Source organism: Bos mutus, chromosome 16 (genome assembly GCF_027580195.1).
Source record: "Bos mutus isolate GX-2022 chromosome 16, NWIPB_WYAK_1.1, whole genome shotgun sequence".
In the NCBI taxonomy this organism is placed as follows: domain Eukaryota; kingdom Metazoa; phylum Chordata; class Mammalia; order Artiodactyla; family Bovidae; genus Bos; species Bos mutus.
Genome location: NC_091632.1, coordinates 18,394,367 through 18,414,992, shown reverse-complemented (window position 1 = coordinate 18,414,992; position 20,626 = coordinate 18,394,367). Strand labels below are relative to the sequence as shown.

Here is a 20,626-nt window from a genome sequence, read left to right as displayed (position 1 = left end):
GTATTAGTCTCCTATTGCTGCTGTAACGGCTCACCTAAACTTAACAATACAAATTCATTATCTTTTAGTTCTGTAGTTCAGAAGTCCTAAACTGGCCACACTGGCTAAAATTGAGGTGTGCATTCCTTTGTGGGAGCTCTAGGGGAGAACACGTTTTCTTGCCCTTTTCCACCTCCTAGAGGCTGCTCACATTCTTGCTTCCCTGGCCGCTTCCATCTTCAAAACTACTAATAGACAGTCAAGTCTTTCTCGCATTGCATTGCCCTGTCAATGAGCCTTCTGTCTTCCTCTTTCATATTTAGGAACCCTTTTGAGTTATTCTTATGATTACATTGGGTAATCCAGGATGAACTCTTTAAGGTCAGATGATTAGCAAAATAATTTTCTCTGCAGCTTTTATTCCATGTTGTTATATGACAAATTCCAGGAGTTAGAACCTGGACAGCTTTGGGTAGGGGACATGATTCTGCCTAACACGGCTAAAAAATTTTTTTTAATCCCCTAAGTAATGCTTTGTATCATGGCATAACAGGGTAGACCTTTGCTGAGCTGTAAACCAATTGAGAAGCAAAGAACTATCTTGAGTTACCACAGGATGTGTGGATATTAAGTTAATTTAGTAGTCATATATAAGAGGAATTATGTAGCCCTCTCTAAAACTTCTTATAGTATCTGAAGCAAATGAAGTCCAGAGAGATTCCTGGTTCTTGATGTCACAGAAAGCCAATTTTAGAACAGCAAGTTATTTCCACTTTATCTGTTATTTTTTTCAATGTGGTATTATTATCAACATATTTATTATATGATTCCCTGATAGCTGAGTTGGTAAAGAAACCACCTGCAGGGCAGGAAACCCCAGTTTGATTCTTGGGTCGGGAAGATCCACTGGAGAAGGGATAGGCTACCCACTCCAGTATTCTTGGGCTTCCCTGGGGGCTCAGCTGGTAAAGAATCTGCCTGCAATGTGGGAGACCTGGGTTCGATCCCTGGGTTGCGAAGATCCCCTGGAAAAAGGAAAGGCTACCCACTTTAGTATCCTGGCCTAGAGAATTCCATAGACTGTATAGTCCATGGGGTCCCAAAGAGTTGGACACGACTGAGTGACTTTCACTCACTCACTCACTCACTCACTCACTCAGAGAAATGAAAACCTACAAAGTAATTTGCCTTGAGTTATGGTTTGAAATAGAAAAATAAAACTTGCTTCCTTGAATTGTATGTCAATCCTGGGTTAGGAATACAGTGTGTGTGTTAGTCAGTCAGTTGTGTCTGACCCTTTGTGACCCCATGGACTATAGTCCTCTAGGCTCCCCTGTCTGTGGAATTCTCCAGGCAAGAATACTGCAGTGGGTTGCCATGTCCTTCTCCAGGGGATCTTCCCAGCCCAGGGATGGAACTCAGGTCTCCTGCATTGCAGGCAGACTCTTTACTGTCTGAGCCACCAGGGAAGCCCCAGGAATGCAGTAGATATTACTATTCCCATTTTACCTTTGAATGATGAGGAATACAGGGCTCTTATTAACCACACTGCTAGAAAGGAACAGAACCCATATTTGTCCAACTCCTAAGCCCATCCTGTCTGCAAGCATTTAGCCAGTCCACCACCATGCTAATATCCTCAAGAATGTGAAAAGTCCTATTCTTGACTCGTAACACCTAAATGAAGTAGTTTAGCTTAGAAATTCACAATTGTTTTATAATTTCCAAGGACATAACTTTATTTCAAGTGATGCTATAGATTTCTAAACATAGACTAGAAGTCATATTCTAAATGAATCTATTTATGTGACTTCACCTTATTAAGAATATTTATATCATTTTTTAGATGAATAAAGAGAATTAATATGAGAAAAGGGAGTGCACATCAGTCTATTTGGTGTTAACCTCTTCAAAGTTGGAGCTTTTAATACAATTACATTGTTTCTAACATTCAAATACTTTTCTCCCTTTTCCTCTCTGAAGGAGGCATCTTCCGACTTTAAACAGCATTTCAGATAACTCAATATTTAAAATATTTCTCAATAGCGATGTGGAATCTAAGATACACACACACACACACACACATATATATATATATGTATGTATATACCATGATAATGTTACAAAAAACATACATGGTAGATTTCAGGATGCGGGTGAAAGGAACATTCTTCATTTGCATCATTTCTAAATATTGTTTTGTTTGAGGAAAGATTGTTTATCCATTGGCCATTCTTCTTTGCTTCTTTCAGATTATAATGTTTTCCACTTTTTCAAGAGCATGTAAAACATACCCCACCCTGCGTTTTGTGAATGAATGTTGCCATCTTAACCAGATATTGAGTAATAACCAGGGGAAGTCACACCATGATGCTTCACATCATCTATTAGGAACAATCAGGAACATGAAATGGCAAGTGCCTGCTATTTGGACAGAGTCCACTTGAACGAAGACGCAGGAGAGAAGTTAAAACATGAGGCAGAGACATGTGACCAACTCAAATCTCAAACTTCCGTTTGATTTCAGTGATGAGTCTTTTAGGAAGGAAGTTGGAAAGTAAACAGAAGATAACCTTTTGTGTTATGTTCTCAAAAAAGCTATCTATTTTCTGAATTTCCTTCATGGATTACTCTTACAGGCAATTTAGCCATTTATTTTTCTGAGTAACATAACATAGAATGCTGAAATAGTAATACATTCTACTTAATCTAAGGCCTTTAAATTAATTATTATAGTGAGAGTAATCTGATTACTTTTGAATACCAATGGTATTTAGTGAGGATCCACAGAATTAGTGCTTTTTGTCTGGATTAAAAAACAGAATGATTTTCCAAACTGTTTACTATTCATCTTAAACTGCTTCCCTCTACTTCAAACCCAGACTGTGGCTAAGCTCTGCAAAAACTTGAGTCTTTAGTAATACACTGAAATTGGAGGTCAAGTTGGGGGACAATTGTAATTTTTAAATCATTTTTTAAACTTCAACTATGGAAAAAAGCAGCTCTGAATATCCTAAGTCTATGATATTAAGTTGTTAAAATATAATTATTAGGCAAGTTATAACATTTGTCAATGCTGTCTATCTATCTATCTATATTTTTTTGGTCACACCACACAGCTTGTGGATCTTATTTCTTTGACCAGGGGATCAGACCTGGGCCCTCAGCAGTGAGAGCTTGGAGTCCTAACCACAGCATTGCCAGGGAATTCCCTATCTATATCCATACTTATGGAATGAAGAAAAGTAAAGGAACAAAAAGAGACCCATTTTTAAAATGATAAGTAGCAGTTTCTTGATTACTAAAGTGATCATTCATGTAATGTAAAATATGTAACAACCACATTTCACTTAGATTTCAATTTTGAGATGTGTGTTTATTTACTTTACTGTTTTCTTCATCTTCCTAATTACCAGTTTATCAGCAAGCACCCTAATCAAGAAGAAACTGCCTTTCAGGAATTCCCTGGTGATCCAGTGGTTAGGACTCTTTGCTTTCACTATTGAGGGCCCAGATTTGATTCCTGGTTGGAGAAGGCAATGGCACCCCACTCCAGTACTTTGCCTGGAAAATCCCATGGATGGAGGAGCCTGGTAGGTTGCAGTCCATGGGGTTGCTAACAGTCGGACACTACTGAGCGACTTCACTTTCACTTTTCACTTTCATGCATTGGAGAAGGAAATGGCAACCCACTCCAGTATTCTTGTCTGGAGAATCCCAGGGACAGGGGACCCTGGTGGCTGCCGTCTATGGGGTCACACAGAGTCGGACACGACTGAAGTGACTTAGCAGTAGCAGCAGTAGCAGCAGGGAACTAAAATCCCACACGCTGTGCTATGCAGTCAAAAAAAGAAAAAAGTTAAAGAAAAAAAATTGCTTTTCACTGAGATCTTCAAATGCTTTCTTGTGATTAAAGTATGCTAGCTTTAGCACATAAAGTTTATTACAATTATTTTCATTCCTCATTGATTTGCTTTTATTTTTCATTATTTTTATTGTGATTATTAAATAAGCTACTTTCATGAAAGTGATATGTATTTAATTCTATATGCAGTAATTGGTTATGAGATGCCAGGAACATTTCCATTTATAAGGAATAAGATGGCCCATTCCGAATCTTTACTTAAGCTCTCACATGGTAAACTCTGTATCCAAACAGAGTGGCTAGGAGCTCTCATTCACATAGAAAAATAGTCTACATAAGTGGAAAATCAACAAATTCAATCAAAATCACATAATCACAGTGTGTTGTACATCTAAGAATATAAAGATTAGTCCACATGTTTTTAGCAGGAGAAATAGAAAAATTAGGTAGCATCCTACCTTGAGTGATGGAGCTGATGAGCCTTATAGAAGAAGGCAGATTCTGAGGACTTAATCATGTGTGAATGTGTGTTTTAATTTGTTCTTTTGTTAAGTTGTGTGAGAGAAGTCAAATGGATCCAACACAGTTACATTTAAATAATGGAACCTAAAAAAAAGGAGAGAGGGAGAGAAGGGTATCAGTATTCTCCTGATAAGAAGAAAACTGAAAGATATGATAGTAACTGCATTCAAATATATGAGATTTGCATTTCATTGACATTCCTTGTTAGCTATTTCTTCATATCCCTAAACGGAGAAGGCAATGGCACCCCACTCCAGTACTCCTGCCTGGAAAATCCCATGGACGGAGGAGCCTGGTAAGCTGCAGTCCATGGGGTCGCTGAGGGTTGGGTATGACTGAGCGACTTCACTTTCACTTTTCACTTTCATGCATTGGAGAAGGAAATGGCAACCCACTCCAGTGTTCTTGCCTGGAGAATCCCAGGGACGGGGGAGTCTGGTGGGCTGCCGTCTGTGGGGTCACACAGAGTTGGACACGACTGAAGCGACTTAGCAGCAGCAGCAGCATATCTCTAAAAAAAGTCTCTTGATCGACAAAGATTTTTGTTTTGAACAATTTCAATATTTAATAAAGGATTGACTGACTTAATTTCAATATACAGTCATTAAAAGAAGAGAAATAGAAAGAAGAAAGAAAAATAGTGGCACATACATCATCAGATTTGACTGAGCAACATCCAGACTTAAGCAGCAGTGAGAAGTCCCTTGTTAACAGCAATCTGGAGTCCCAGTTGGGAAGAGGTCCCAGGCTGTGCATTCACCCCATGGATGAGACTTCAAATTTCAGTTTTGGGGCTCCTGATTATAATTCCAAACTGATATCATCAGTTTGCATGCAAAAATGCAGCTCTGATTTTTCTTTAACATTTACAAAGCTATTTGTTTCATCTGGATTTTCTGGATGAAAGTCACTAGATTTTCTGGACCCCAGGGTGCTGGCCAGGCCTCTAACGGCTCAAGAAAAGCCAATACCCACTTGCTGTCTTATCTAAAGTGCCTCTTGACTTTCTGGTAACAACTAGTGTGTTTGCAGGCAGGTATGTAGTCCAGGCAGGGTCAGAAATCAGTCAAAGGCCTGCTCTCTTCTTCATTTTAATTTCCCTATCGAAATCAAAACCATGGCCAAGCTTCCATCTGAAACTTACTCTTTGCCACTGCCGTGCAGAAGAGCAGACTCTGGTGCTTCCTGAAGAGAATTCTTAGGATTCATTTCTTAACAACTTTCATATATATCATACAGCATGGCAACTATGGCCATCATGCTGTAAATTATATCTTAAGTACTTCTTTATGTTTCTGTTCTATTTCTTTATTTAAAATCTGTTTAACTGGATGATAATTGCTTTACAATGTTGTGTTGGTTTCTGCTATACAACAACACAAATCAGTCATAACTATGTGTGTGTATGTATATATATGTATCTCCTCTCTCTTGAGCCTTCCTCCCACCCACCTCCCCATCCCAGTCCTCTAGGTTGTCACAGAGCACCAGGCTGGGTTCCCTGTGTTATATAGCAGCTTCCCACTAGTTAGCTATTTTACTCATGGCAGTGCATATATGTTAACACTACTTTCTCAACTTATCCCACCCTCTCCTTTGCCACTGTGTCCACAAGTCCCTTCTTTATGTCTGCATCTCCATCCCTTCCCTATAAATAGATTAATCAGTACCATTTTTCAAGGTTCCATATATATATATGAATTAATATATGATATTTGTTTATCTCTTTTGACATCTGTCACTCTGTATAACAGGCTTCAGGTTCATCCACCTCAGTTCAACTTAGCAGTTGTTCTTTTTCATGGCTGAGTAATGCTCATTCACATATATGTACCACATCTTCTTAATACATTCATCTGTTGATGGACATTTAGGTTGCTTCCAGGTACTGGCTATTGTAAATGGTGCTGCGACGAATATTGGGGTACAGGTGTATTTTTGAATTGTGGTTTTCTCAGGGTGTAGAAGGATTGTTGGGTCATCTGATAGATTTATTCCTAGTTTTTTTTTTTTTTTTAAAGAATCTCCGTACTGTTTTCCATAGTGGCTTTATCAACTTAAATTTTCTCCACATCCTCTCCTGAATTTATTGTTTGTAGATTTTATGATGATGGTCATCATCATAAAATCTATCAGGTTTTATTCTGACTGGTATGAGGTGATACCTCATCATAGCTTTGATTTGCATTTCTCTAATAATGAGAGATGTTGAGCATCTTTTCTTGTGTATATTGGCCATCTGTATGTCTTCTTTGGAGAAATGTCTGTTCAGGTCTTTTGCCCATTTTTTTGATTGGGTTGTTTGTTTTTCTGATAATTAAGCTGTATGGGCTGCTTATATATGTTGGAGATTAACCCTTTATCATTGCTTCATTCGCAATTATTTTCTCCCCTTCTAAGGGTTATCTTTTCATCTTGTCTATAGTTTCCTTTGCTATAAAAAAGCTTTACTTTTCATTAGGTCCCATTTTTTTATTTTTGTTTTTATTTTCATTATTCTAGGAAGTGAGTCAAAGAGAATCTTGCTGCAATTTATGTCAAAGAGTGTTCTGCCTCTTTTCTTCAAGTTTTTTTAGTTTCTGGCCTTACATTTGTCTTTAATCCATTTTGAGTTTATTTTTGTATATGGTGTTAGGAAGTATTCTGATTTCATTCTTCTATATGTAACTGTCCAGTTTTCCCACCACCAGCTATTGAAAAGGTTGTATATTCTTGCCTGCTTTGTCCAAGATAAGGTGCCCATAGGTGTGTGGGTGTATCTCAGGCTTTCTATCTTGTTCCATTGGTCTATATTTCTGTTTTTGTGCCAGTACCATACTGTCTTTAGGGCTTCCCTCATAGCTCAGTCAGTAAAGAATATGTCTGCAATGCAGGAGACCAGGGTTCGATTCCTGGGTCGGGAAGATCCCCTGGAGAAGGAAATGGGAACCCATTCCAGTATTCTTGCCTGGAGAATCCCACAGACAGAGGAGCCTGGCGGGCTACAGTCCATAGGGTCGCAAAGAGTCGCACACGACTGAAGTGACTTAACACGCATGCATGCATAGTTTTCTGCATACAGGTCTTTTGTCTCTTTAGGTAGATTTATTCCTAGGTACTTTATTCTTTTTGTTACAATGTTGAATGGAATTGTTGCCTTAATTTCTCTTTCTGATTTTTCATTGGTCGTGTATAGGAATGCAAGGGATTTCTGCGTATTAATTTTGTATCCTGCAACCTTACTAATTCATGGATTAGTTCTAGTAATTTTCTGGTGGCATCTTAAGGATTTTTTAATGAATAGTATCATGTCATCTACAAACAGTGAGAGTTTTACTTCTTTTCCAATCTGGATTCCTTTTATTTCTTTTTCTTCTCTGATTGTCATGGCTAGGACTTCCAAAACTATATTGAATAATAGTGGTGAGAGTGGGCACCCTTGTCTTGTACCTAATTTTAGAGTAAATGCTTTCAGTTTTTCACCATTGAGAATAATGTTTGCTGTGGGTTTGTCATATATGGGCTTTAATATGTTGAGGTAGGTTCCTTATATGCCCATTTTCTGGAGAGTTTTTTTTTTTTTATCATAAATGGGTGTTGAATTTTGTCAAAAGCTTTCTCTGCATGTATGGAGATGATCATATGGTTTTTACCTTTCAGTTTGTTAATTTGGTGTATCACATTGATTGATTTGCATATATTAAAGAATTCTTGCATCCCTTGGATAAACTCCACTTGATCCTAGTGTATGATTCTTTTAATGTGTTGTTGGATTCTGTTTGCTAGAATTTTGCTGAGGATGTTTGCATCTATGTTCAAGAGTGATATTGGTCTGTAATTTTGTGTGTGTGTAGTATCTTTGTCTTTTTTTGGTATCAGGATGATGGTGGCCTTGTAAAATGAGTTGGGGATCTTTCCACCCTCTGCAATTTTTTGGAAGAGTGGCCATGGACAGTCTTTAAGTCTTCTATGTACACATATATTCATTTTTCTTAGGTAAGTAGCTGGAAGTAGAATTGCTGGACATAGGGTATGTTTAACTTTATATAAACTGCCAGAGTGGCTTCCAAAATGGCTATAATCTTTTACACTGTCATCAGTAATTTATGAGAGTTTCATTTATCCCAGAACAAAGCTTTCATGCTACCTCTTTATAGCTATAGCTACCCATCCCACCATCCCTAATCTGGTAACAACTAATCAATTCTCCATCCTTATACTTTTGTTAGTTAAAAAATGTTATATAAATAGACTCATACCATAAGTAACTTTTAAAGATTGGTTCTTTTTACACTCAGCATAATTCCCTTGAGTTCCATCCAAATTATTATGTGCATCAATAATTTCATTTGTTTGTTTTGTGTAGTACTCCATGGTATAGATCGGAGAAGGCAATGGCACCCCACTCCAGTACTCGTGCCTGGAAAATCCCATGGGTGGAGGAGCCTGGTAGGCTGCAGTCCATGGGGTCGCTGAGGGTCGGACACGACTGAGCAACTTCACTTTCACTTTTCACTTTCATGCATTGGAGAAGGAAATGGCAACCCACTCCAGTGTTCTTGCCTGGAGAATCCCAGGGACGGGGGAGCCTGGTGGGCTGCCGTCTATGGGGTCGCACAGAGTTGGACACGACTGAAGCGACTTAGCAGCAGTAGCAGCCATGGTATAGACACACCCCAGTTTGTCACATTTTATTTAACCATTAACGTATTAAAGGACACTTGGATAATTTCCAGCTTTTAGCTATTTTTGTGTTGAAAAGATTTTTGCATGAATATAGGTTTTTATTTTTCTAGTGAAAATACCCAAGAGATCATTGGCTAGATTACATGATATGGTAGGAAAAATAATGGCCCTCCAACGATGTCCAGGCCCAATCCTTAGAATCTGTGAATATGTTGCCTTATGCGGCAAAAGGGACTTTGTATATGCAAATATATTAAGGATTCTGAGGAGGGAAGAATTTCCTTGATTATCTTCATGGGCTCAAAACAATCAAAAGGGCCTTAATGAGAAAGAGGCAAAAAGGTCAGAGTCACAGATATTTGAAGATGCTACCCTGCTGGCTTTGAAGATAAAGAGACATGAGCCAAGGAATTGAAGTGGCTCCTAGAAGCTGGGAAAGGTGAGGAATAGATTCTTCCCTAGAGCTTCCAGAAGAAACACAGTGCTGCTCACAGTTTGATTTTAACTCACAAGACCTATTCTTACTTCTGAACTCTGAAACCATAGGTAATGAATTTGTGTTGTTTTCAGCTAGTAAGTTTGTGGTAATTTGTTAACAGCTTAAATATAAAGCTAATACATATTGTAAATGATTTTTTGTTGTTGTTGTTTTAGAAGGGACTTCTAAACTATTTTCCAAAGTGAACGAGGGTGGGAAATTGTAGTAGACGTGACTGAAATAGGCAGGGATAGATCACTAAGTCTCATAGGATAAGATAAGTTTAGATCTATCCATTGTGGAATAGGAAATCATCAGAAGATTTCCTTGGAGGAAAAGCTATGACCAACCTAGACAGAATATTATAAAGCAGAGACATTACTTTGCCAACAAAGGTCCGTCTGATCAAAGCTATGGTTTTTCCAGTGGTCATGTATGGATGTGAGAGTTGGACTATAAAGAAAGCTGAGCACCGAAGAATTGATGTTTTGAACTGTGGTGTTGGAGAAGGCTCTTGAGAGTACCTTGGACTGCAAGGAGATCCAACCAGTCCATCCTAAAGGAAATCAGTCCTGGGTGTTCATTGGAAGGACTGATGCTGAAGGTGAAACTTTAATACTTTGGCCACCTGATGCGAATAGCTGACTCATTGGAAAAGACCCTGATGCTGGGAAAGATTGAAGGCGGGAGGAGAAGGAGATGACAGAGAATGAGATGGTTGGATGGCATCACTGACTCAATGGACATGAGTTTGAGTAAACTCTGGGAGGTGGTGGTGCACAGGGAAGCCTGGCGTGCTGCAGTCCATGGGGTCACAGAGTCAGACATGACTGAGTGACTGAACTGAACTGAACTGAGAAGATTTCAAACAAGCGAAGGGGCATGATATGATTTATGTCTGAAAATGATCACTCTCATTGCTATGACAGTGATTTGGAATGAGGCAAGAATAGAGAACACCAATTAAGAGATTATTACATCGATAAGGTTGATTGCCATGGAGTTGGATGGAAAGTGACAGATTTAAGATTTGTGTGCAGGAATATAGACAAAAGATTTGCTGCTGGACTGGCTATGAGTGTGAAGGAAAGAGATGCTTTTGCTTGAAAACTAGGCAATAGTGGTGTCTTTAATATTGAATGATTATTATTTGGAGTATGTGGTGCTGAAAGGGCAGAGATATAAAACAAGCCACTAAATATATGAATTTGAGTTGTTAATTGACAGAGGTTGGTTCTAGAAACAAATCTGAGAGTGATTAGTTAGTGGTTCAGTTTATAAACTTGGACAGGATTAACCTGGAAGAGTACAGATAAAGAAGAGAAAGAGGAATCAGGACACCTTAATTCCTAGTGATGATGAGGGTTTCCCAGGTGGGTCAGAGGTAAAGAATCCGCCAGCCAATGCAGGAGATGCAGGTTCAACCCCTGGTCAGGAAGGTCCCTTGGAGGAGGAAATGGCAACCCACTCCAATATTGTTTCCTGGGAAATCCCATGGACAGAGGAGCCTGGAGGGCTACAGTCCATGGGGTTGCAAAGAATCAGACACAACTGAGTGACTGAGCACACACACACACAACACACAATGTATGAAGAGCTTTAAAAATAAACAACCCAATAGTAACTCTGTATGGAAGGGGAGAAAGATGAGGAGAGGATAAAACCATGAAGCCAATAAAAAAAAAAAATCTTACAGTAAAGATGCTATAGACATTTGTGTTGAATGCTACTGAGAAGTCAAATAATCTGTTTATGGCTGAACTTAAGTTGTGTCAGTTACATACAATGGAGAGTAGACCAAGAAATGAGGGAATGCGTCTCAAGATGGACAATGGCATCTGAGTTAGATGCATAAGGAAGGAAATGAGGAGATAGGAGGTGATGAGGTTTGGTGAATCAATAGGTTCAGTGAAGCTGAAGATAGATGCTAGAGCATGAATACTAACACATGGGAGCTGCAAGCGTTGGTAGTAAAAGATGATTGAAATGAAGATTTTGGAAATGGTACAGTAATTAATGATGAGATCAAAGTCTGTATGATCATAGGAAATATGGAAGAAGGCAACACTAAAATAGAAGATAAGAGACCCCAGGCAGGATGTTAAACATGCAGTCCACGTGGATATTGAAATTACCAAGATGTCAAGAGTAGCAAATGACAGAGCCAATGAACCTGGTATCAATGATTCACCCAACTGAACTTAATCTCTCCTTCTTTCAACTTTCTTTTAAATTCTGTTCCTCCTTAGCAGCTTTGCCTTATTCTTTGCCTTTTGTGTACTTTTTCCCCTACTTCTTTGGAAGGAATGATGCTAAAGCTGAAACTCCAGTACTTTGGCCACCTCATGCGAAGAGTTGACGCATTGGAAAAGACTCTGATGCTGGGAGGGATTGGAGGCAGGAGGAGAAGGGGACGACAGAGGATGAGATGGCTGGATGGCATCACTGACTCGATGGATGTGAGTCTGAGTGAACTCCGGGAGATGGTGATGGACAGGGAGGCCTGGCGTGCTGTGATACATGGGATCGCAAAGAGTCGGACACAACTGAGCGACTGAACTGAACTAAACTGAAGATTAGGCAATGAAAATAAGTTTGTTGCTATCTCTCTTCTATAGGACAAAGCACCCATTTCTAATACAGTGTTTCCATGTATGAGAGATTATAATAGTGACCTTAAGACCTCTATATGATGGAGGGCAGAACAATGTCACTAAAGGCCAGTCCGGTTTGGAAGAGATAGGAGAATAATGCTTTAGAGAAATCATCTCATGACAAAGATATACAGAAACAGTCAAAATTTATTTTAGAAGAGGTTTTCAATTTTTAAATAATACAAAAATAAACAGCTATTTGTTTCAACACTTACAGTTTACATAAATTAATTTAATCATAGTCTGAGGCACCAAAACACTCATATATTCCAAATTCCCAGATTCATTCAGATATTTAACAAATCAGTTTTTTTAAAAAATCAATGAAGGTAACAGTTTTTTTAATACAAGCTCTTCTACTATTGACTCTTTATTAACCATAAATCATTTAAACATAAAATCCTGAAAATTCCCCTGAGTTATTTCTCTTTAATGAAATTTCATTTTTCTCCCTTTGCCTAACAGGCATACCTGTTCAATTATTTACATAAATACTGATTTTCAGTGCATGATTTAAAAATATTAAGACCCACAGTGCTTTGTAAAGAATGTTTCTCCAGAAGTTAGGGGTGAATGAATTAATGAAACATCCACAAGTCCTTCAAAAACGTACACACTGTCAGTGTCAGCACATCCAGGGTAACGAGACAACGTTCTCTGTGGGCTGGTGAGTAGGTAAGCCTTAAAGGCGAATTCCAACTTTCCATCTCAGTATACCAGAGTTGGATTCCTCACATGTTTTCACAAATCTTAATCCAAACACTAATGTTATAGTAATAATTTGGAGAGGTAATCCCACAAGATACCCTGATTCTGACATAATGCCAACAAAGAACATCATGTAGCCTTAAACCCAGTTTATAATAGTCATCCTAAGAAGACATAATAGCTCTCAATAAATTAATATACAGTACCAGAAAATGTCAACTGACAATGAGATGTGGAAAAGAAGCATTGTCTCCCTGGGAACTATTCAGCAATTATTTGCTTTTAAATGAGGAAAGACATTAATCAGAATAGGAATACGTTCTTGGTGTCGAGAACCCCCTAGAGCTTTAAGGTATTGGGCTCTTAATCAGGTTATAGTTTATTTGTAAAGTTCTTTGCCTTTCACTTAAAATGAATGTATACCTTTTTGTAAAGGCCTTTTGTAGTAGTTTTGAGCTGAGGATTTCCTGAAAACTTGCATAAGTTCAGGTAAGAAAGTACAGGCAGAGTCCAAAAAAACACACTCAGACCTTAAAACCAGGAAAACAAAATAGTCGAAGTAAACTGATCTGAAAATGGCTAAAAGGAGACTGTAAAAGGACCAGTGAGTAGACAGCTGTTTCTCAGGCATCATAGGAGACACCCTGGAAATATGATAGTGTCGAAATGTGCAGCATTTTGTCATCTTGCAACAGCACTTACATGTTCAAACTTAGCTTTTGTTCTTATTATAAGTTGAAATTCAAGTAAAAAATGTCATACTCATTTCCCATTGGATTGTACAGAAGAATGAAAACTGCTTTCCCCTTTAACTCGAAGAAACTTCGACATCTTTAAAATCAACATGAAAATCTTCACAAGCATGACCCCCTTTTTCTCCTTAACAGAAGATGTTAAGTAACACAAGGAGTTTCATATAAATATTAAATAATTAAGTTAAAAGAAACAGTTCATATAAATAAATAAATATGATCGCTAGGCTTCTACAGTTCGGTTGAACGTTCCTTTAGTAGGACTGTGGGGTTGATATCATCTAGTCCAGAGTGGGAAGAGCTTGCATTAATGGTGACCGTTTTGGTGAGGTGCGTATCTTGAACACTGAATGAGGTAAAGGGACAGCCTTTCACGTTACTGCAGATGAGAGACTGAATTGAGGCAGTGTTGATGATTTTAAAACCTACTTCTCCACCGAAAGTGCTAGGCTTCCAGTACTCGGGAGAGCATATAGGATTACCCATAAGTCCTTTCAGGGAGAATGGTGCTCCAGCTTCTACCATGGTCTCCCCAAAGATGGCGTCTGGACGGGGCTTCTCTACCAGAAGGGCGGGATAAAACTCCATGGCATCTATGTCTCCATAGAGCGCTTCTAACTCTGCAGCCATTTCCTTCTCTCCTGTGAGGGTGACAAGGACAAAGATACAACCAATGTCAAACTTTTGACAAAATGAAGAGTTTTACCCCTTCGCTCAATTTGCTTTCAATTTCTGTGTTGTTTCCATTTGCCCCTTGACTCTTTGAAGGAGTTTAGAAACCGTTTCCCACCTGTAAGTTCCTCAAATGATTCATAGGGCTTCAGCAGAAAACGTTTGCGATACTCATTAAAAGACTGGTATTTCATCTCTCTGCTCTGGTCAATTGAAGCCTTTGATACTTTCTCTACTGCGACTGGAAGATTCCTACCGCCAGCGACCTGTGGAATATGAATTAAATTGTAGAACACATTAATTGAGTTTTAGGCATATGTAAGATTTTTTTTTGTTTTCTTTTTTTGGCCATGCTAAGTGGCCTGTGGGATTTTAGTTCCCTGACCAGGGACTGAACCCAGCCCCTCAGCAGTGAGAGCAAGAAATTCTAACCACTGCACCACCAGGGAATTCCCAAGATTTCTATTTTAAAAACATCCCTTGAGTGCCAAGTAGGTAAACTGAAGCTACCAGTGGAGACCTAAACTATAAGTTTGGAATATTTATAGATTATTTTTATGATTTAGATTATAATGGTAAAATTATATTATAATCAAGATCATATAATATTAAATATATATATTACACAGCCTTCTTATTTCAAGGAAAGATTACTAGCAATAATTAATCTTTCAGTAAGTTTAAGAAAAATCTTTCCTGCAGCAGACATTCTAGTTACCAACCAGTCCTTTGTTTTATTTTATTTTTCACTAATAATGCTTACCCTGCCAGCCCTTTGCCTGGTGAATGATTCAACAAACTGAGTGAGACCATGTTCCAGTAAGACAGAGTTGTTATAGATAAACTGCTGATAGTTGTACTCCTGACCATCAATCTGAAAGACGTCAGGCAGAAGGGGATGCCAGTGGTACAGCGTGTTAAACTCAGCAGCAATACGGTTCTGGTACTGGAACTGTTGGTTGAAAAGCAGCTCTGGGTCAAACTTCAGTTTGAAGTGATAGCCACTCAAGTGCTGTACGTAGTCTTCAATCACAATCTTAATAGTTTCTCCTACAGGCACAAAATAAAAAATTGAAAACATGAATTCTTTCTGCTCACAAATGTTCAAGCAACTGAAATGCAACTGGTCATTTGGCATTCTTATCTAGATTTTCTTTTCCTCCATTGAGAGGTAGGTGTCTGAGCAATCCAGCTGAAGGACTGAATGAATATGGAGCAGGTGATTGTACATGCATGACACTCCCCCAGAATTATATTCCTCCCAAGCAAAGGAAACAAGTTAGTTTTCTTTGAGGAAGAGGATTTTCTTTAAGTGATTTGCTCTTCTTGCTTACCTATCAGGATTAGCCTGCTTGTCTGGAACAACTGCTCATCGCCCCATTCTGGATGCTCTTGTTTAAGCACATCACACACTCTGTTGTGTTCCCGCAGCCAAATGGTGGCATACATCATCAGACCAGGCACCAGACCAAAGACTTCCTGGCCCACAGCAAACTTCAAGTGTTCAGGAACATGAGGCGGGTAGATCATTTCGACCTGAGTATCTTTGACTGTGGGAGGATACATCTCTCCATTAATCATCTAAAAAAGTATCAGTAAGAAGAGGTAAGAAACAAATTTTCATCATTAGAGATTTGGAACATAGGTGGGTGGTGAGTGGTAATGAATTCTTAATATTTAAATGGAACAAACCTGATATTTCATTTTTCCATCCTTGAAAAGGCGCAGCTTATGCTGTCTCTCTAAAGATTCACCATAAATGTGACTTAAGTCCACCTAGAAGATTATGGAAAATTTTTGATTTGCTACTGAAGTTGTTCTTATGTAAAATGTCTAGGATGTATTTATTACTAGATAATGTGATGATGTAGTTTGCTTTAAAATTTTCAGTAACACATTTTTTTTCACAGCCACAAAATAATAAATTAACTTGCTTATCCACTAAAAATAACCCCATAGCTTATAAATCTAAATGTCTCCTATTAGTGTCTCATATGGAGCCTGTATAAGAAATTTTCACTCTAATTATATGATATTTCTTTTAAAAAGCAGCAGAAAATGTTTTGATATAAAATACTTATTCATTGAAGCTATGTCACTGAAACCCAAGAGATAATAATGCTGCAAAAATCTCACCTTATAATATTTAAGGCAGCATAATCAAGGTAACAAATTTTTTTGAAGACAACTTTTTTGCAGATCCAATATTTTAAACTAAAAACATGAGTCAAACTACAAATAATAATCTGTATATATGTATGTAAGTATGTGTTATGTATTTTTTTATTCAACCAGTGAGATAAAATGGAAACTCCATTAAGGTTTTTACACATAGAACTTGATTTGCTACAAATTCTCATTTAACTCTGTCTCACCCCATGGTTCTTTCCCTTAGTGAAAGCTGGTCCTCGTTCAAAATCTGTCTTGAAAAATTGATGGGTGAAGTGCTGGGCAAAGAATGCAAACATCAGATTTGTGCCCTGGGGATCAGGAATGAACTTTCTTCTTAGAAGTACTTTTTTCACAACTTCTTTCGAATCAGGAAGCTCTTTCCTCCCTATAAAAAATGAGAAAGCCAAAATAAGAACCCATCTATATATTTAAGGAAGCGGAGAGTGAACTGTCAATTTACTAGGGTCTTCTTCACTTACAGGAAAAATACAACTTTGAACAGGATCATATTAATGGAAGTTCTAAGATATAGGGGAACAGCCTCTTACTGAATAATCTACTTTAACTAGTATCAATTCAGTTTTAATGAAAGAATTTGAGAACATATGACATTATACCAAAATGTCTGGGCTTCCCTGGTGGCTCAGATGATAAAGAATCTGCCTGCAAAGCAGAAGACCCAGATTCGATACCTAGGTTAGGAAGATACTCTAGAGAAAAGAATGGCAACCTACTCAAGTACTCTTGCCTGGAGAATTCCATGGACATAGAAGCCTGGCTATCCACAGTCCACGGGGTCGCAAAGAATCAGACACAATTGAGTGACTAACATTTTCACTTTTTCATACCAAAATGCCTATTTCCTTCCATGGAATAGTTTACATGGACTCACAATTTCAAAAAATATCCAGAGATATACATAAGAAGGGAAAAAATGGTTTTATTAACAAATAATCATAGTTTGGGATCAAAATTTCTAGGTATCAATCCAATCCCAGTTACAGTTAATATAACTCTGTCTCCTCTCACTCACCTTTCACACCCATGGGTGTTGGGCAGTCATCAGGCACAGGAGGAAGAGCTCTGGTATAATAAGACAGGTTAGAAAAGGCTTCCCAGCTTTTATAGCTGTAGTGCACATTATAAGTTGGCGGACTCTCAATCAAATGTGATCTCGCTGAAATTTTAGAGGAAAAAAAATGTTATTTGTTCCCATCCACAAGGCAAATCAATGCTCACTTTTATTGTATAATGTACAAAGTGGCACTAGAATAAATTTAATTTAATTAATACAAAGATACTCTATTTTAAAGCAATCATACTTTAAAGCCTGCTACTGGTGCTCAAAAAAGAGGAAAGAATGATGCATTAAAAGGCATCTTTGATAAAGTATATATTCTTTACAGAAGATGTTTTGGTCTAGCCATTTTCATTTTTTTCAAATAACCATCCACTTATTGTTCAAGAGGCCCATGAGCAAAACGTCTGTGCTTGACACTCACATTAGAAATAAAAGTTACTTTCTTGCCGACCCCAATCCAAATTATTCATTTATTTTAATGGGTGCAATTCTGTGCCCCATGGCCATTCAATAAACAACTGGACCAGGCATCTTTCACAAACTGTGGAGAACAGTGAAGGTCAGCAGAAGCATGCAGTATTTTAAGTAGAATTCTGCCTGTGAGACAGAACTTTAGAAACTTCAAGGGATTCAGATGTCAATATTTTTGGCCATTAAGATAGTAGGCAAACTAAAATGGTATATTTAAACATGTTTTGAATTAAGTTTTAAAATCTAAAATTTGTAAAGTACATTTCTCTTTGAGGCAGCTGAGAACACTAGAAAGTGATGTGTACTTACACGTCAACACATATCTCATAATCATATTTCGCAGGAAGGAGATCTTATTGACAATGTTCCAGACTCCTTTGAAGTGGGTAAGTATGTAGTGCACTGTGTTGGGAGTGGGTTTCAGGAGTAATTTTATTCTTGTCAGAAATTCGGCTGCAATGAGAAGAAAAAGAAATGAACGGGACACATTATAAGCACAATTCTGTAAAATGATAACTGTATATACCCCATTCCAAATGAGGGCACTCAACAACAAACTTACGTGTGGTACAGTTTTCACCGTAGAATCCTGTTCGGGTACAGTCACATTTATACTGGTCAAATCCTACACTCATACATACACCTCGATTCTGGCATGGATGGGAACAGCAAGGGTTTGCTACAAAAACAGTACAGACAGTGAATGAATAATTTTTCAGTGTCAATCTTAAGCATTTAATTGCTTTACTTACTATGAGTCAACTTCACAATAAAAAATTCAAGAAATATACAGGTAGTCATGGGAAAACTTTTTTTTTTCCCCCCCGACTTGCCTCACAGAATGGTTATAATGTAGAAATACCAACTTCCTTTTCTAAATAAAGGTAACAGAATATTCCACCAGGGAAATCATGTTGCTAAATTTTTCTTAGAAACTTTAGATGCTCAAATTAGCCTTTAGAAGAGGCTCAAAGTAGGACTTTCAAAACTAAAGTGAATAGATCAAGTATTTTAATCAAACTTTGGGTTTTTTTTTTTTTTTCCTACTTCTTTCTTCTCTGTCATAAAGCTGGATAAAGATCTGGAGGAAGAACCTTCTAAGTTGAGAGGAAAACAAGTGCAAAGGCCCTGAGGCATGCCTGACAGCAGGAGAGGGAGAGCTGGAAGCTAAGTTCAGAAAAGGTGAAGGCAGATCCTTCGGGTTTTATGGGAATTTGGGTTTTATTCTACGTGTCAGGAGAGATCATTGAATGATTTACAGTATTAAGGTGGCGTGACTTAATTTACATTAAAAAAAACGACAAAAACCAACTATAAAGAAATTTGCAAAATAAAAACAGCTTGCTTTTAAGCTATTCTGTTTATCTTAAAAAAACAATCTGGTATTCCCTGGGACGGGAAAGCACTAACTAGGGAAATTGTATAATACAATTATTTTCATTCAATAGCAGTTAGGTGCTATACAAAAGCACCTCACATATATTGATCAGATCTTCTTGTGACAACCTGCAAATTAGTATCCCCGTTCCTATTTAGCAGATGAGAAAAGATGGGTGCAATAACTGGCCCATGAAGATCAGAGCTGAGGGCAAAGCGGGGCTATCCGTCCGGACTCGGCCTCTGAATTCTGGGGGTATTTATAATACCTGGAGTTCCCGGGAGAAGTCTGAGCAGAAACTCAGCCCGGGTGGACGGAGCCGCGGAATCCCGGGCACAGGCGCCAGGAACTCACTCACCTGCACCGCTGAGCGCCACGGCAGCGCAGAGCAGCAGGGCCCGGGCGAGCATCTCGGCTGCGGGCGGGGCGCGGGGCCGGCGGAGGCGTGGAGGTGCGCGGATCGGAGCTGCGGGGCCGGAGGAGGCGCTGTGCGGAGTTCCGGGGCGTCCTCTGACGTTCACTGCGAGTCCTTTGACAACTGGAAGCTAACGGAGAGGACCTTCCTTTTATGCGTGAAATAGCCCACGTGACGGCATGACTGTTTCTTTCCGCCTTTCCTTCCCCCCTTCCAAAACTTTTCCCCCTCTTTCTACTTAAACAATTGCGCAAGACCTGGGTTGGGGTAGGATTTCTTTCTTTTTTTTTAGCTACGCAAACTAGAAAATCGGAAACTTGGGGAGTCGCGCTTGGCTTCCCTACGGTGGGTGCAAAGAGGATCGCCCCCTTCCGGTTCCGACCTTCCAGCGCCCCTCGGCCGGTTTCTCCGCCGCTGGCGCCGGGCTTCGCGCCAGATTCCTTTCCTTCTGTCGCGGTTGGGACCGAGGCTTCCGAGAGGGGGTCCGAGGTAGATTTTCTGGGTGAGGGCGTGGGTGGGGAGGGCGGCCTCCTGGCTTGCTTCCTCTCCCGGAATTGATCAGGGGGCTGGGACGTTCCGGAGCGCAGGGAATTCCCTCGCGCGCCCCCGCCCCCGTCCCCCCACGTCTGGTCCCTCGGCTTTTGGGGGCCGAGGAAGTCACAGTCTGGAGAGACTGGGGAGAATCGGGCCAAGAAAGGCTGACATGTTTTACTCATGTCATGTATTTCAGATGTGTCCTGGTTTCAGTGACTACTCTTAACCTCGTGTAGATGTACGCACATCCATTAATTTTTAATTTTTTATTAATACTTTA

General features: G+C 39.0%; 1 protein-coding gene across 1 annotated transcript; it reads right to left on the bottom strand.

Annotated features, from left to right (window-relative positions):
* Positions 1 to 12,298: 12,298 nt before the first annotated feature.
* On the bottom strand, positions 12,299 to 20,287 carry PTGS2 (prostaglandin-endoperoxide synthase 2). The gene is made up of 11 exons (XM_005901273.3): positions 20,195 to 20,287; positions 19,756 to 19,942; positions 18,582 to 18,698; positions 18,329 to 18,472; positions 17,501 to 17,644; positions 16,671 to 16,852; positions 15,988 to 16,071; positions 15,630 to 15,876; positions 15,059 to 15,345; positions 14,414 to 14,561; positions 12,299 to 14,264 (listed from the first exon to the last, which is right to left on the bottom strand). Exons 2-11 carry the CDS (start codon positions 19,805 to 19,807, stop codon positions 13,855 to 13,857), a joined length of 1,815 nt encoding a protein of 604 aa, XP_005901335.1. The 5' UTR covers positions 19,808 to 19,942; positions 20,195 to 20,287; the 3' UTR covers positions 12,299 to 13,854.
* Positions 20,288 to 20,626: the final 339 nt, after the last annotated feature.